Source organism: Populus alba, chromosome 6 (assembly GCF_005239225.2).
Source record: "Populus alba chromosome 6, ASM523922v2, whole genome shotgun sequence".
Classification (NCBI taxonomy): domain Eukaryota; kingdom Viridiplantae; phylum Streptophyta; class Magnoliopsida; order Malpighiales; family Salicaceae; genus Populus; species Populus alba.
Window position 1 is genome coordinate 6,846,131 of NC_133289.1, and position 15,466 is coordinate 6,861,596.

The 15,466-nt window shown below is 34.9% G+C and overlaps 3 protein-coding genes across 3 annotated transcripts; 1 reads left to right on the forward strand and 2 right to left on the reverse strand.

The window, feature by feature from the left end:
- Positions 1-580: 580 nt before the first annotated feature.
- LOC118053351 (histone H2A) lies at positions 581-1,663 on the forward strand. Its single transcript, XM_035064564.2, has 2 exons — positions 581-913; positions 1,184-1,663. Exons 1-2 carry the CDS (start codon positions 704-706, stop codon positions 1,421-1,423), a joined length of 450 nt encoding a protein of 149 aa, XP_034920455.1. The 5' UTR covers positions 581-703; the 3' UTR covers positions 1,424-1,663.
- A 1,074-nt stretch (positions 1,664-2,737) lies between these two features.
- LOC118053350 (uncharacterized) lies at positions 2,738-4,961 on the reverse strand. The gene is made up of 2 exons (XM_035064563.2): positions 4,259-4,961; positions 2,738-3,019 (listed from the first exon to the last, which is right to left on the reverse strand). Exons 1-2 carry the CDS (start codon positions 4,852-4,854, stop codon positions 3,010-3,012), a joined length of 606 nt encoding a protein of 201 aa, XP_034920454.1. The 5' UTR covers positions 4,855-4,961; the 3' UTR covers positions 2,738-3,009.
- Positions 4,962-9,374: 4,413 nt separating this feature from the next.
- LOC118053352 (soluble inorganic pyrophosphatase 4) lies at positions 9,375-13,588 on the reverse strand. The gene is made up of 9 exons (XM_035064565.2): positions 13,373-13,588; positions 12,473-12,617; positions 12,323-12,351; positions 11,171-11,236; positions 10,986-11,093; positions 10,652-10,717; positions 10,434-10,554; positions 10,185-10,266; positions 9,375-9,756 (listed from the first exon to the last, which is right to left on the reverse strand). Exons 2-9 carry the CDS (start codon positions 12,606-12,608, stop codon positions 9,714-9,716), a joined length of 651 nt encoding a protein of 216 aa, XP_034920456.1. The 5' UTR covers positions 12,609-12,617; positions 13,373-13,588; the 3' UTR covers positions 9,375-9,713.
- Between the last annotated feature and the right edge of the window lie 1,878 nt (positions 13,589-15,466).

Below are 15,466 nucleotides of genomic sequence, written 5' to 3' on the forward strand. Positions count from 1 at the left end.
GCAAAGTGAAGAAAGTTTAATTTCACGGGTACTTAAGTTATGTTAATGTGAAAAAAATTTGAAAAGTTAAAAAAAGCTTGTGACCTAGGGTAAATGTTTTTTTTATTTTTAAGGATAATTTAGTAATTTTACAATAAAAAAAATTAAAATTGGTAATGATAAAGGGCTCTAATTCCTATTTAAAAAATTATATTGCCTCTGGTTAAATGGTTTTTCTTGTCAAGAATAAAATGATAATTTTACTATATGAATTCAAAGTAGAATTGGAGTATGTGTACGATGAAAAGCTTAATTCTTTTGTTTAAATTGTAAATGTAAATTGTAATTGAAAGATGGTTTAATTAGAATAATGTGTGTGGTAATAATGTATTATTTTCAAGATGTAAGGATTCCTTCTCCCTTCTCTTGGCGTTCAGCATTTTGAAATCCAAACCTCTCTCCTCACCCAATTGGTTCATTTCAACATACGCGGATCGGTAGCACTCACTCATGAACCGTCGATGGAAAATAATCCAACAGTAAGAAATCGTCCATCCAGAAAACCAAAAGGTTCTCTCCATTTTTCTCTCACCAGGCAGGCCCCGTATTTATCTGCCCCCAACCCCATCTATCTCTCTCGCACAAATCTAGCTAGGTTTCTAATTGTCTGTGTTTACTGTGCCTGTGAGAGAGAGACTTCCAGCAAGTAGTCGTTGTAGTAGTGATGGAGACTGGTGGAAAGGTGAAGAAAGGAGCAGCAGGGAGGAAGGGAGGTGGTCCAAAGAAGAAACCGGTGTCCCGCTCTGCCAAAGCCGGTCTTCAGTTCCCTGTTGGTCGGATCGGTCGGTACTTGAAGAAAGGCCGTTACTCTCAACGTGTTGGATCCGGAGCTCCCGTCTACCTTGCCGCCGTGCTTGAGTATCTTGCTGCTGAGGTATACAATTTTTATTTTTATTTTCTTAAAATTAGTAGAGATATGTATCTAGGCCTGGAGTACCTGTTAATTGGGAACCAGAAGAGGGGGAATGATATTGAACATTTGGGTTTGGGTTGTCGAAGAAAAGGAAGGAATTTGTGTAATTAACATTGCTTATTTGTTTTGTGTGGCTACTTTTGGTTTCTTGTTGTTATTATTATTACTATGATAAGTTTTGTGGATGATTTGGTTGGGTTTCATGATCGTCTTTGTGTGTGGATTAATTAGGTTTTAGAGCTGGCTGGAAATGCAGCAAGGGATAACAAGAAGAACAGGATAATACCAAGGCATGTGTTGTTGGCTGTGAGGAATGATGAAGAACTTGGCAAGCTACTTGCAGGTGTGACCATAGCTCATGGCGGGGTGTTGCCTAACATCAATCCTGTTCTTTTGCCTAAGAAAACCGAAAAGGCAGCCAAAGAACCCAAGTCACCTTCCAAGGCCACCAAGTCCCCGAAGAAGGCTTAGCCACTCTACCCACCACTAGTGATAGAGTATTTAGTTTTAGCAGTCCTTCTTTCGATATCTGCTTCCTCGTCCATGTCTGTAATTTGCTTTTGATGTGCTTCCCTTGCTTGTAGGTAAATCTTTTATTTTGTGTTTTTCTTTTCTAGGATTTATTTAGATCCATGGAGTTGGCTCTTTACTTCTACTCCGCCATGTACAACAACATCCTCGAATGAATGAAATCAATTGTTGTGTTCTAAATGTTTAAGATCTGCCCATGTTCAAATCAGCTGTTTGTTTGCGCAGCATCCTGCTATGTTCTGAGTAGGCGCGCATCAGCTAAAGCTAGAAATGGGTTTTGGCTACGAGAGTCTAAGGAAGAAAACTAAATGCTTGTTGGGAACTTGTAAGAAGGTGGGATGTCTAGCATAAAGGAATTGGCAAGGGCTAAGATCGAAAGAGTTTTCCATCTTCAAAGTGGGAGAACCAGAGAGTTTTGGTGTTTAAATTGATGCTTGATGTGGAGTGAGAGGCTTGGAGTTCTGATATCTAAACATCTCTTTAGTTCTTCTTGTATTGCTCCCTCTAGCGGTTGATTATGAGGTACAAAAATAATATTTTTTGACCAAAAACACTCTGTAAAACATGAGGGGAGGGGAGGGGAGCTGTAATAACCTGGGCTCTAAAACATCAACATGAAGGGAGGGGAGCACCAGCCCCATAAATCATGATCGAGACTTGTTGGCTAAGTAGAGGAGAGGAGGTAAAACGGCCGAACAAGCCAATCTACCCCACCATCAAATCCACTGATTCCAGAGACCTCTACTATCAGCCATGCCACTAAAAGAAGCAGCAGTCCAAAATAGAGATCCCCTACGCAGACTTGAGGGCTAAGCAGGACGCCATAGGCCGCCCCATTAATCCCAATCGACGGGGAGATGGGGAATGCCTTAAGAACTCATTTCCGTGGGACCTCTCGGAGAAAATACTAAACAGAGAGGATCTTAGCCGTAATTCGTAATATAGCATTACAACTATACTAATAATCATCTGCTTTCTCATAATCTGGCAACCATGTCAAAATAAAAGATCAATAGATTAATGATGGGCATACAGTTGTAACACAATTTTTTAACCATGGCAATTTTTTCCTATGAGAGGTGAAATGCTCCAATCGAAACCATACAATTTTTTCCTGGCCCATGCACGTTTAACCATGGCAAATACACGAGGGTTTCAATCAGCCAAAAACCACCCACGCATTTATATAATCGATACCTCCACATGGATTTCACAAATTGTGGGCGTGTTTGAGAGATAGATTTATGTATCAGGTGAACAGAAAAATGCCCCCATTTAAGCTCATCTTGAATAAAAAACCAGTCAAACAAAATGAAGTCATACAACATGAAACCTTCTTCTATATAACTCAAAGTATATTTGAAGTTCAAATATATTCCAGGGCAGATACAAGATGAATCTCTGGAACTGCACCATTAGCAGACTGCAAAATGACAGCCAAAGCTCAAATCTCCATGCAGCAATGAGAATGAAATACTGGGTGCAACCTCCACTTGAATACCCAAAAGCACTTCGAAAGAGTGAAGTCAATTGAACCTGTCAGTTTCAGGAGGGAAAGAACAAAAAAGAAACCCGCAAATTAGTGCAAATTGATTAGTGGACATTAAATAAACATAGTATAACAGCACGCAACTAAGGTTTCATAAGATTCCCACTAGATGTGAAGTAAAGCAACATATAACAAGTATAACAATAAACACTACAGGAAAATAAAAAAACAGCACTGTTCAAGAATCTTAACGCAAGTTCCCCTGCATTCACCATGTTCAAGATTTGAACTAGGGCAAGTTGCTGAACAAAAGCACCAGTGTCAAAGGTTCACGGGGCAGGCAGTTGCGAGGCAGAAATGATAGTAATCTAGACTTCCTCAATGCCTTTCCTATAGACATACTTGGTCAAGACTAATAATGATGTATACTTACCGTTGAATAATGAGCATGTGATGTATCAATCAGATGCACACATACCCTTCCGTCAAGATCAGTATATTTGTCAAGCTGAAACCTTGATTAAGTTTATGGTCTCTGATAAACAGTCCAGCTCTACGAGAGCAAACATCTTGGCACTTTAACTTTGAAGTTACATGATCAAAAACTCTAGCTACATAAAAAAGAGAAATCATCTAAATTATGCCCATCACTTCTAGGACTCTCTAACTACATAAAAATGAAAAATTACCTAAATTATGCTCAGCTTATCACTTGGGCTCTCTATCACTGAAAGATGTTGCCAATGGCCAATTTGATTTCTACTGACCACTAGATTCTTTGAGACAGTGCATATCATACATCTCATCGATGGATAATGCATATCCTGAAGACCACTTTCAATTCCAACCTGTATTTCTTCACGGCAACCATTTCTAGCTACCATACCTGCTATTTTTATCCCTACACTCATTTTCTGGCACATTATGCTTTCTTAGTCTGAATTATTATAGGACCAAATACGATCCTTGCAATAACTTTTTATCAAAAATCAAAATGCTTCGTACTTCCATGAGGAATAAGGTAAACTTTCCTATACGCGTGGCATGGTGCCAATGATTTATTCAGATTAGCCAAAAAAATAAAAACGATTGTGAATCTCATTTTTTTTGGAAGGATATGCAGCATAGTAAATCCGCACAATAATAACCACATCAAAGCAGACTGGGAAAAAAATGCATATCATTATAAATCTCTATAGAGAGATGAAACTAATACTAGAAAACTAAAGAGACACAAATGATAAACACACACAAATAAGGTAAGGAAGTGGTATGTATACACTAACCTAGGAGAGCCCGCGCTGATGATCCTATGAAGAATCCTAGCAGCACCAGAATCCCCACCATCAATCAATTCTCTCAACCCCAAATTCCCTGTTTTCTCCTCCTCCCCCTCCTCCTCGTCTTCGTTCTCTTCCTGCTCCTGCTTAGGCGTGGCGGTGGTGGAGGCGGCAGTCTTACCAAGAAGCCTCTCGAAGTAATTCCCATAAATGTACTCAGGGGTATACCCATCCTCTTCATCAAAAAGCATGATATGTCCGTGCCACTCCCATACCCGATAATCCGATCCTTTTTCCTCGTGAAACCCAACACAGATGTGGTGTTCGCCGATTGTAACAGCCTGGCCGGAGTTGGGTTTCAATGAATCGGTCTTGCCTGAAAGGATTACTCGAATGATTTCCTTCTCGAGCTTGGACTCTTCTTTTGAGAGCTGGGTTTTGTTGGTGTCATCGTCATCGTCATCTGAGGAGTTATCAACGTTGAAAAGGAGGTCTTCGAGGGATTGAGAAAGGAAAGGGTATTGAGGAGGAGGAGGGTGGATCTGGAGGCGACCCATTAGGGTTTGGAGTAAAAGATTGTCGAAGTTAGTGAATGAGCTCATGGCGTTTGTGTTTTGGCTTTTTTGAAATCGAACAGATCAGATAATGGAAGGGTTTTAGCTTTTGGGGTTGAAGGAAAGGAGAGAGCGAGGGTTTCATTTTGGAGGGGCTTCGTTATAATTTTCCTTTTTTGATAATCTCAAAATTAGTCCCCAATAATTTTTTTTTCATTTTGGTTCCCAAACTAAATATTTATCTATTGAGTTCCCTTACATCCAAGAGCCCCCTTCTCATAACAAACATTGTCTACCATCTTATAGGTGATACAAGAGATAAAATAAATAAATATATATTTTAATTTTTTAGGAATTTTATTTTTTCTTTTATTTCTATTCAATATTTTAAAAAATGCTAATTCATTTTATATAAATGGTTGTAATATGAGATTTGAATGAATAAAAATTAAATATTTTGAATATTTTCTTATATTTGATATTTGAGATTTTAACTTATCATTTATTTCTCCTAGCCATATTAGTAGGGAACCCAATACTTTAGGGACTGATTATAAAAAAAATAAGATACATTGAGGACTTAATAATTGGTTAAAAATAAAGAGGTTGAGGACCAAATAGAAAAAATAGCTATTTTTTTTTCAATGAAAAAGAGAGAAAAGGGGTATGGATCGGGGATAGCTAATTACTAGCTTGCAGTATGTTGAGCTAAAATTTTTTTTAACACATTAAAATGTTTATATTACAATAAATTATTTTATATTGTTATTAAACTTAATTTAACTTAACAAGATAGTTTTAAAATCTCTCAACCCAATTTCTTGTCTAGCCTAAATTTAAAATTAACAGGTTAAAAGTTGACTTGACATTGCCATTTAACTTACTAGGTACAAAAGCAACCCACAACCTAAATGATCAGTAAAAAATATATTTAATTTAAAAAAAATCAATATAATATTTTTTTTTTAATATTGAAATAACAATATATTGAATCGACTTGGATTTTCAGGGCTTAACCTGTTTAATTCGCGACTCAAATCAATGGACTCCACTTAGTTTAACAATTTTTTTTTTAAAAAAAAATATTTTTTACTTAATGATATTATAATAAAAATAAACATTCTCAAAATTGAGCACCAATAAATATATGACATTTTTTTAAGACAATGATAATTTTATAGAAAATAAACTGAAACAAATTATTAAGACCAATTCAAGACTAACTAAATATTGAAGATGAAAAAAAAAGCTAAAGGATTCAATCAAAAAAAGAAATGATAGAAGATGGGATTTCAAAAAGAAAAAAGGTAAATAAAGGCCCCCATATTAATGGGTCATCTTAATCCTCTACTAACTCTTTATCTAGTATGACTTTAAAATTAACTCATGTGGGAGTTGCTTTAAAGTGACCTAGTCGACTTAGTGAGTTCAAATATAACCCATAAGACCGGTAAAAAGTGTGATTTGACTTCAAAACAAAATTAAGATAACATTTAAAAAAAAAACAATTAAGGAAGAGACATATTGGATTGACCCGAGCTTTGCAACTTAAACCACCAAACTCGTGATTCGGATAATGAACTCCACTAGATTTAGCATTGTTTTAAAATATTTTTTACTTAATGATATGCTAAGAAAAATGAATACTTATAAAATTAAGCACTAATCAAAGATCAAGATGTTTGTTTGAGACTACAATAATCTTATGAAAAGCAATCCAAAATAAATTATCAAGACCAATTCAAAATCAATGAAATATTAAAACGTTGAAATTGAAAAAAAAGAACCAAATAGGATCCAATAAAAAAAAAGAATTGGAAGGTGGAATTAAAAAAGAAAAAGAAAGGCACAACTCTTTCACTATTCATATGAACATTTAAAAACCTCAGGTTTTAACCTAATTCTTTTAGTTTAGAAGACTAGTTTATAGGCTTGTGCTACATTACATGTTAGATCAATTTTTTTAAGTAATAAAAAAGAGTTAAGGTTGTAGATAACTATTTGACATTGTTAATAAACCCGATCAATCTTGAAACCTATCTCCACCCTAATTTTTGTCTAACATAGATTTAAAATTAAAATGCATGGGAGTTGACCCAACATGACTCACTAAACCTGGTTGGTTTAAAGACAACCTAAATGATTTTTAAAAAAGTCTAAGGATAAAATTGATAAAAAATATGAAATTGAAAGAAAAAACCTCATGGCTCAATTTCATGCCTAGCTTGGGTTTAAAATTAAAAATATGAGATTTACTTCTATGTGACCGGTTAACTTAGCTTGCCTAAAGACAATCTAAATGAATAATGAAAAAAGTCTAAGGATAAAGAAGACAAAATTGAAAGGGAAAAAAACTCTTGACTTTACTCATTTCCTAATTTGGATTTAAAATTAAATGTGTAAAATTTATGTCGACATGATCTAGTCACTAGCCGATCTAAAAACAACCTAGATGAATGATATAAAAATTAGGAGAAAGAAATTGAGAAAAAAAGATGAAATACAAAAAAAATATATGAAAAAAAATACTTCATTATGTATGCCTCTAAGTTTCTTAGTTTGTAGTATAATACTAGAAGTCTACGTTATGGGGTGGGATTGTTGTTTTTTTCATAAAAAATAATGTTAAAAAAAGATTAAAACTCATTTTAAAAATGCAATCTCATAAAAAGAGTTGAGTCAACTTAGATTATTCCATTAAATCAACGACTCAGGTTATGAGACCTGAATGACCCATAAAAAAAACAAAGAAGATACAAAACCTATTTTTGATATATATAAAAAACAAATGCCGAATGATGAAATCAAAAAAGAAAAAAAATGATGTCAACTCACGTTAGCTTCTCAAACTTGTAACTCGAGTCATTAGACTAAAAGTACCACACCTAAAAAAGTCATGAATCTTAATCCTTAACTAATCAAATGTTGAAGGATGAAATTAAAAAATATAAAAAAACTATACAAAAGGATCCAAAACAAAAAAAATAATAATTAAAAGAATGAAGATCAACATTGAAATAAAAAATAAATTAGAGGAAAACTATTTTTTCTTGATTGAATGGTGAAATTGAACCAATCAAATATTGAAGGATAAAATTAAAATTAAAAAAATGAAGATCAACATGGAAATAAAAAAATAAATTAGAGGACACCTAATTTTTCTTTATTGAATGATGAGATTAAAAATAAAAATCAATTGAACAAAAGAATTCAAATAACAAGGATTAAAATTGAAACAAAAAATAAATTAGAGAACAACTGTAATTTTTTGATGGAATGGTGAAATTGAAAAGAGAACTCAATTTAATAAAATAATAACAAAAATCAAATGAATGAGAATAAAATTGAAACAAATAACATATCACAAATTAAGATTGAAGGCTAAATTGCAAAACAAAACGACGAGAAAAGAGGAAGAAAGTAAAGAAGCATTGTCAGTATTAAACCACAGCTCCAACACTGCCACGCTCTACCTTAATAGGAAAGAGACGACGTGATGCTCCTAATGACAAGACAATAGAGAATTTTTGGGCTTCAAGAGGCATTATTTGCTCCTCTTAAAGGGCGTGAGCATTTCACACATGTTGACATGTGAAAGTTTAAAAGCATTGTCGGCATTAAACTGCAGCTCCAACACTGCCATGCCATACCTTAATAGGAAGAGGATGATATGAAGCTCCTAATGACAAGACAATAGAGATTTCTTGGGCTTTGGGATGCATCATATACTTTTTCGAAGGGTGTGAGTACTCACACATGTATTGCACGCATATGAACACTTTTTTAATTATATTTTATTTATTTAAATACTAAATTGCTCCTAAACCAGCTTAATAATAATAATAATAATAAATAGCATGAAAAAAACCTCCTATTGCTAGTTTATTTATTTTTTATTTGAAGGGTTATTGAGTGTGCTTTAAAAAATATGAAAATATAAAAAAGCTTATTGACACAATTTTTTTTTTTTTTTTTTTCCACTTCAAAGAGTGATTGAGTATTCCAGGCTGAATTTTCCACAATAAATTTAATAATAACCAATGAATTATGTAAAAACCTATACTACCCTAAAAACAAAAGCGAATGAGATTTTCTGAGAAATACAAAATCATCCGTGCACGTTCCAATCCATCATGTGCTCCACGACTTTTCCCACACCCTTAAGGTTTGCTAGCAATGATCTGAAACATTGGTGTTGCGTGAATAATTGACCATGTATGCTTTTAAAAGCTACAAAACCAATATTGATACAAACACATTTTAAGAGATCTGGCATTTTCTTAGGGTTAATGATTGAAGTTATGCAGAGCTCAAGGATGATTTTTGGAGACCTTCATCATCATTATCGTTCTTAAATGAAAAAAACGAGCAAACTTTTTTTTTTTTTAATGATTATCCAATTTAATAAAATAATAATCATTCAACGCAACAATGTCATTGCCAACATTACAATATCATATATTTTAACACACATCTATTTTTTATTTTTTTGATTTAATTCTTGGTCGATATTTTTTTTACATTTATTATCACATATGATTCTCAAATAATTGGTGCCACATAGCTAATAAACACTCAAGTAATTGCTTATAGTATTATATTTTTTTTCATCATATGAAAAAATAATTACTATCGTTTCTCACGTACAAAAAGTATCATAAATTCAAAATAAGTGAAATCAATACATACAAATTAACAAATGGTGGCAAACGAAAAAAGAAAAAGAAAAAGAAAAAGAAAAAACAACAAAAAAATAAGGCACCATTATGAATTCAAGCCAACACCAGAATTTCTTTTCCTTGTTTCTTCGCTGTTTATTACAACTGTGGAGCGTGCAACCCTAACATAATCGTCGTCATCGTATACAACTTCAAGCATCGGCCTGTCATTTTTGTGTGCTGGAGCATCTATCGCCTGAGGCTCTCCACTATGTAGTCCGCATAAAGATTCCTTCGCGTAGCAGAAAATAGTATGAGAATAAAACCACAATCCACAAAAAAAATCAAATGACAAGATGAAGAATGCAAGGAAATGAAAAAAATGCAAAAGGAGATGAGAAATAATTAAATCTGCTAAACAAAGTGTCTTAATCTAAGACACCCTAATCCTGAAATTATCGGTTATAAACCAAGTTCTTAGTTGTGGCAACAAGTTAAATGTTCAAAGGCTAGGGTTTCAATCCATTGATACAGAAACTCTAAGAGCAACAAGAACTTGACGTCTTATGCTTGCTTCTGGGATCAACATACATTTTCATCATAGTGATTAGATATAGACTAAGCAGCTTGATCAACAAAAGAAAATAAGGCAAAGGCAGCTGCTTCTGTCATCAGGGTGTGTGAGTTTGGATTAGAGTCTCGAAGAGACTTGTCACTTACATTGAATGCTGGATTGCCTCATAGGCATCAGAGGCCGGCAGAAAGTCATTAACAGCAACCTCCTTGTTCTCATTTTTCTTGTCTGAAAGTGCCATTAAGGAAGAGAAAATAATCTAATTCAACTACTTCAAATTAAGGAGCAGTGTAAGCTTAGAACCTATGCTTCTAGAGATACTGCACATTGTTCCGCCTGCTGAGATTTTATCTTTTCTATGGGGAGTTGCAAAGAATTAAGAAATGAAAGGATACAATCTTCAAAGAAGCGACGGATCTCAGCTAAGCGATGTGGTGGTAGTTCCTTGATATCATTGTAGTGACGGTATTCAGGATCATCAGCACAAACCGCAATTATCTTGTCATCTTTCTCACCCTAAGTTTGTCAATGTCAACAAATATAACTAAATAAAAAGCTTTTTGTCCAGTAAAAAGGAAAAAGAAAATACTTTTTTCCAACTGGGGATATGTACCTGATCAATCATTGGCATGAGTCCTATAGCTTTAGCGCGAAGAAAGCATCCCGGAAGAACTGGTTCCTGCGTATATAAATTTATTTATTATCAGATGATAAAATATTTCACAAGCTCTGTATATTTCCAAAGTTGTCCTGTATGTATGCTCACATGCTGAAGTCATGGTGTGCATAAAAGAAAGTAACAACTGTTTTTGAGGTTTTAAATTGTGGCAAACCAGAGACGGAACCAATGAGATTCTAGGCAATCATGCAAACAAACAGACACATGCGTGGCAATCACAAAAGAAATGAGGGATATTTGCAAGAAAAGGTGGCATCAAACAACTTGCCTGCATGATAATCAAGACATCCATGGGATCATTGTCCTCACAAAGAGTGCGGGGGATGAAACCATAGTTGTGGGGATATACAACTGAAGAGTAAAGGACACGGTCAACCTGCAAATACAACCATTTAGCAACCTGTTGTAAATTAACGAAGGGCACAATTAGGGAGATTACAACATGTTTATTACCTTGATCAGTCCAGTTTTTTTGTCAAGTTCATATTTCACCTTGCCTCCTTTCCCTATTTCAATCACCTGCACAAATTCTCCATGTCATCAGCGGACCTTGCTTAAAGCAAGAACGTCTAAAGGACTGCAGCTTGTTTACACCCAGTCAGTCAAAGTTCTCATGTCTTCTCAGTTATATATTTGGTGAAGATACAGAAACCATATATTCAAGTTAAACTCTCAAAGCAGATACCAAATAGGAAAACAAGTAATTTTATGGTATATAAACTACCAAGTTGCTTGGTTGGATCTCATGAATATACAGGCTATTGGAAAGCCAAGAAAGTATAAATTTCCAATGAATTGAATTCGACTCGTTTTTTTAGAGAGGTTAAAGAGATAGGACAGTTGGGTTCCTGTACTTCTCAGTTATCTATTTTGATTCTGTGGTTACATCATTTTTCTGCTTATCAACAGACTGATGTGATGCGACTAACAATGCAAAGGTTCTTTGAACTGTAAAAAGACGGGGGTGTATGTAAGGGCAAAAAATAGTGATTTTAGAGATAACAGAGATATATTTTGGTGGTTTTTTTTTTTCTTTTCATTTTTTCTTAGTTTATTTCAATCGGTTTTGAAGGGTTCATGGTTAACTGAGAGTATGATCGCTACAGTAGGTTTTATCTTACGATGATGAGCAACTCTAGAGGTTGTTGGCTACGGTGTCCATTTTTGGAAGAGGGAGGACATGGGGATCCCATCAGGGAATAAAGGGGATGGAAATGATGGGGTGTTTGGTTATACAGGGGAGGAAAGTTTTTAAGGATAACACTACTCTGACTTAAATAGAGATCTCATCTCTTGTTCAGTTAAGGGCAGCGTAGTTTAAATTCAACTACAGATCAATTCAACTGAATCCTGCCAATATAATTCAATTGCATCTACTCCAAACAACAAGAAAAAGATTAATGGAAGAAAATATTTCTGGTACATCAGTGCCTGATATAGCAGCACGAGTATTCCTGCTCTTTACGACTCTTGTCAGTACAAAGTAATAGGATTGACGTATTTGTTGGTATTTTATGATATTAATCCATGACAGCATGCTCTTTTCACACAAGTATCCGAGAAACACTACGAAATAAAATGGTGGTAGAGGTTCAATATCCTTACACAGTTGAATATCTTTGGAGCTTCAGGTCCTGAATTGATTTTTCCAAAAAAAAAAACACAAATATAGCATGTTATTCTACCAACAACAGCAGGAATAATCGTTAATCAAGTATTAATTAATTCTGCATCACTTATATTGACATTGCATACCAATCTCCAGATCATGCCAAGGATGTGCAGCAACAGATCTCCTATTCATTGATGAAAGTATCCTTTCATTAAGAGGTGGGTGTGAGGAATGGCGAGAGGTAGGAATTTTACTGGGAGTCTCAATAGGAGGAGCCATGTCTATAATCTGGGAACACAGACATCAATAGTTTAGACACTGCTGCATTCGGTGTACACTCAGAATGCACATGCGATCTACAATCTACTTAACCGCTCATTTTGCAGGCATCGATAATCTGTTGTGGATTCTCAAATTAAGAGTGCATCTAAAATAACAGCATTGAACATGGACCAGGACAAACAGATAATATATTAGCAGTAATCACCTGATTTTCCAATCTCCCACAAGTTTCCTTAAACGATATGATGCTTAAATAAAATAAAGCTAGCAAAGTTTCGAACAACTTGGTAACTGAAGTCTTCATAAATGACATTATTAAACCTTTTAAATGCAAACAGAAACTTATTTAACTTTCGAAACTGAACCAACACACCGGACAAACATCAACCGCCTGGTATCATTTTCCAACCGACAACGACCATCACAAAACAAAACAGCCTTGTTTTGGCTTTCAAAAGTCTTAACAACATTTTGTCGGTTTTTTAACGTTTTCGAAAAAAAAAAAATAAAAGGCACGGGAAGATTGTATGCATGGTCAGGCTAAAAATGCTTTGAGACTCGAATATTTTGAGGAAAACATCAAGAATAAAAAATCAAATGAAAACATAGAAAGAGCATAGAATCAACAAGCATAAAATCCAATGATCTACATAGCTGGCTATGAAAACGAAGATCCTTTTCTCCTCCCAAGATAATACTCTACAACAATCAGATCCATTAGCAGAAAAAATAAATCACTTAAATCCGAACTGGATTCATACCTGGAATACTAGCCAGGGAGTCGGAGTGGCGGTATGGTTATAAAAACCTCTTCTCAGAAACGAACAACGCGCAGATCTATCTGCTCTCAGACGAAAGAATATTTGGAGAGGAGAGGAGACGAGTCACAATAAAGGAAATAAATTCTCTGCTTATTATAGAAAGCGCTCGGGTAGACAAATGAATGTTAATACGCGTTCTCTTCCCGCTCTCTTTCCTTTTTCCCAATTTTAAAGGCCCTAAAAGCAGAATCAACTAATTAAAGGAAACGCAAGTCCTCCAAGTATAATGATACTTTCACTTGAGTCTATAAACTTCAGAATTAAGCAATACCATCCTACTATTGTCACACGCGTCCCTCAATCACTGCCCATCAAATACACAAGAAGTTCAGGAAAAAAATTAACTAAAATAATATATCAATATTCCTCCCTGCTATTAAAACTAAATTCTAATGGACATGGCATGTATTCAATTAATTTTAAGAAAATATCACTGCACAAGAAATAACATGATTTCACTTCTCCTAATTAATTACAATCATGACTAGTCTTTGCTGGCAAGGAGTGCTTAGGGCTGGAATGTGCAAGAAGGAAGAACAATGAAAATAGAATCCTGTCACCAGTTGATGTTCACGGGGATACGATTGATTAAAAAAATGGATTTAACGTAAAGTGTCTTAATCTTGTTGCATAGGGACTTAAATAAAATTATCACTAAAAACAGGGACTTACCTGTAGTTGCAGTTCGTTTCAGCTCATGGAATCCACGTATATTCGAATATCTCATATCGGATGGTAGCCAGCTGTGCCGGTTTATTACGTGTTGAGTAGTTATTGGGCATCCTGTTTTTTTTTTTTTGGGGACCGACGAAAGACGTTGACGGAATTCCTAACGGTCCTGCGGTGCTGTTTGTTCAACATTCAACTTGCCGTTAAGGTGTCCTCGCTCGGTCGTTTGTATTATTAATTTAACACAGGTACACGTGTTGAGAAATCATAATCAGAAATTGGTAGACATTGCATGAGAATATCGTGCAGGGTGTCGTTTTTAATTCTTAGTTGTCCTAACAGAAACCAGATCTCATACCACCACCATGGTATTCCATTCCACGAGTGTATTTGTTTTTGTGTTGAAAAAAGTTTTTGATTTTTTTTTTTTAATTTTAAATTAATTTTTTATATATAATTTTGTATCGTATTATTTGTATTCCTGTTTCATTTTATTTTTGTTACGCATTTCGGAATTATGGATCGAAGAGTTTCGAGTGCCTTTGGAGAAGGTTCCTTCCTTCGCATAGCATTAAAATCATTTATCAAGGGAAGGAAAGGTGAGGAAGTTGCTTGGAAGCAAAAGTATAAACCAGTGACAGACAGCGTACCAGTTATTCTACCCTACAGTTCCTATCACGCTGCCCGGGATCACCGCGGGAAGGCGTATCCATTACTCCAAGGCTGGTTGGCCTGCAGATCTCGTGCTTTTTTTGCTAATTGAATTGATGAATTTACAAGAAGTTATTCTTCTGGTTATATATATATATATATATATTTATGGTTTTTATACGGGAAGAGCAGCAACAACTTTACCTTTTGAATACTTGCTCGAGCTGCTAGGCAGGGAGCGAGAGGAAAGAATGGTTGGAGTGTTGCAGGGAGGATCTAAGTTCTTCTTTACTAATTGATACGATTTGGGATTTGATTAGTTTGCTTTTGACCGGGACAAGAGCTGACCATTCAGTTCTTGAAATGAAGGAGGATTGTTCAAGGCCGGCCGCCGCCTCCTCTGATTTGTTCAATTCTTGAATTCCGATGTCAATTGACACGGTCACACCCTCCTCTTGTCATGTGCTGTTGGAAGGGCACTTTTTTCTCGTTGTCAATAAAAATCAGCCTTTTTGTTATATATTCTCTCCAAAATAATATTGTATTTAATAAATAAAATTATCTTTAAATGACAACGATTCTTTTTATTTGGTTACTTGAAAAGAAAAGAACATGCTGATGAAGATCAAAGGAAATGAAGCCGTTTCATTCTTGTTCTTCGCAGATTTTTGAAAAAAAGAAAAGGGAAAAAACTACAACTTTTCATGCAATTTT

Coding starts and splice junctions, on each gene's coding strand:
- LOC118053352 (XM_035064565.2), bottom strand. CDS start 12,608: ATGGCTCCTCCTATTGAGACTCCCAGTAAAATTCCTACCTCTCGCCAT. Junction 10,267..10,433: donor CCGTCGCTTCTTTGAAGATT/GTATCCTTTCAT, acceptor TGGCACTTTCAG/ACAAGAAAAATGAGAACAAG. Junction 9,757..10,184: donor GAGGCAATCCAGCATTCAAT/GTAAGTGACAAG, acceptor TGCTACGCGAAG/GAATCTTTATGCGGACTACA.
- LOC118053350 (XM_035064563.2), bottom strand. CDS start 4,854: ATGAGCTCATTCACTAACTTCGACAATCTTTTACTCCAAACCCTAATG.
- LOC118053351 (XM_035064564.2), top strand. CDS start 704: ATGGAGACTGGTGGAAAGGTGAAGAAAGGAGCAGCAGGGAGGAAGGGA. Junction 914..1,183: donor TTGAGTATCTTGCTGCTGAG/GTATACAATTTT, acceptor TGGATTAATTAG/GTTTTAGAGCTGGCTGGAAA.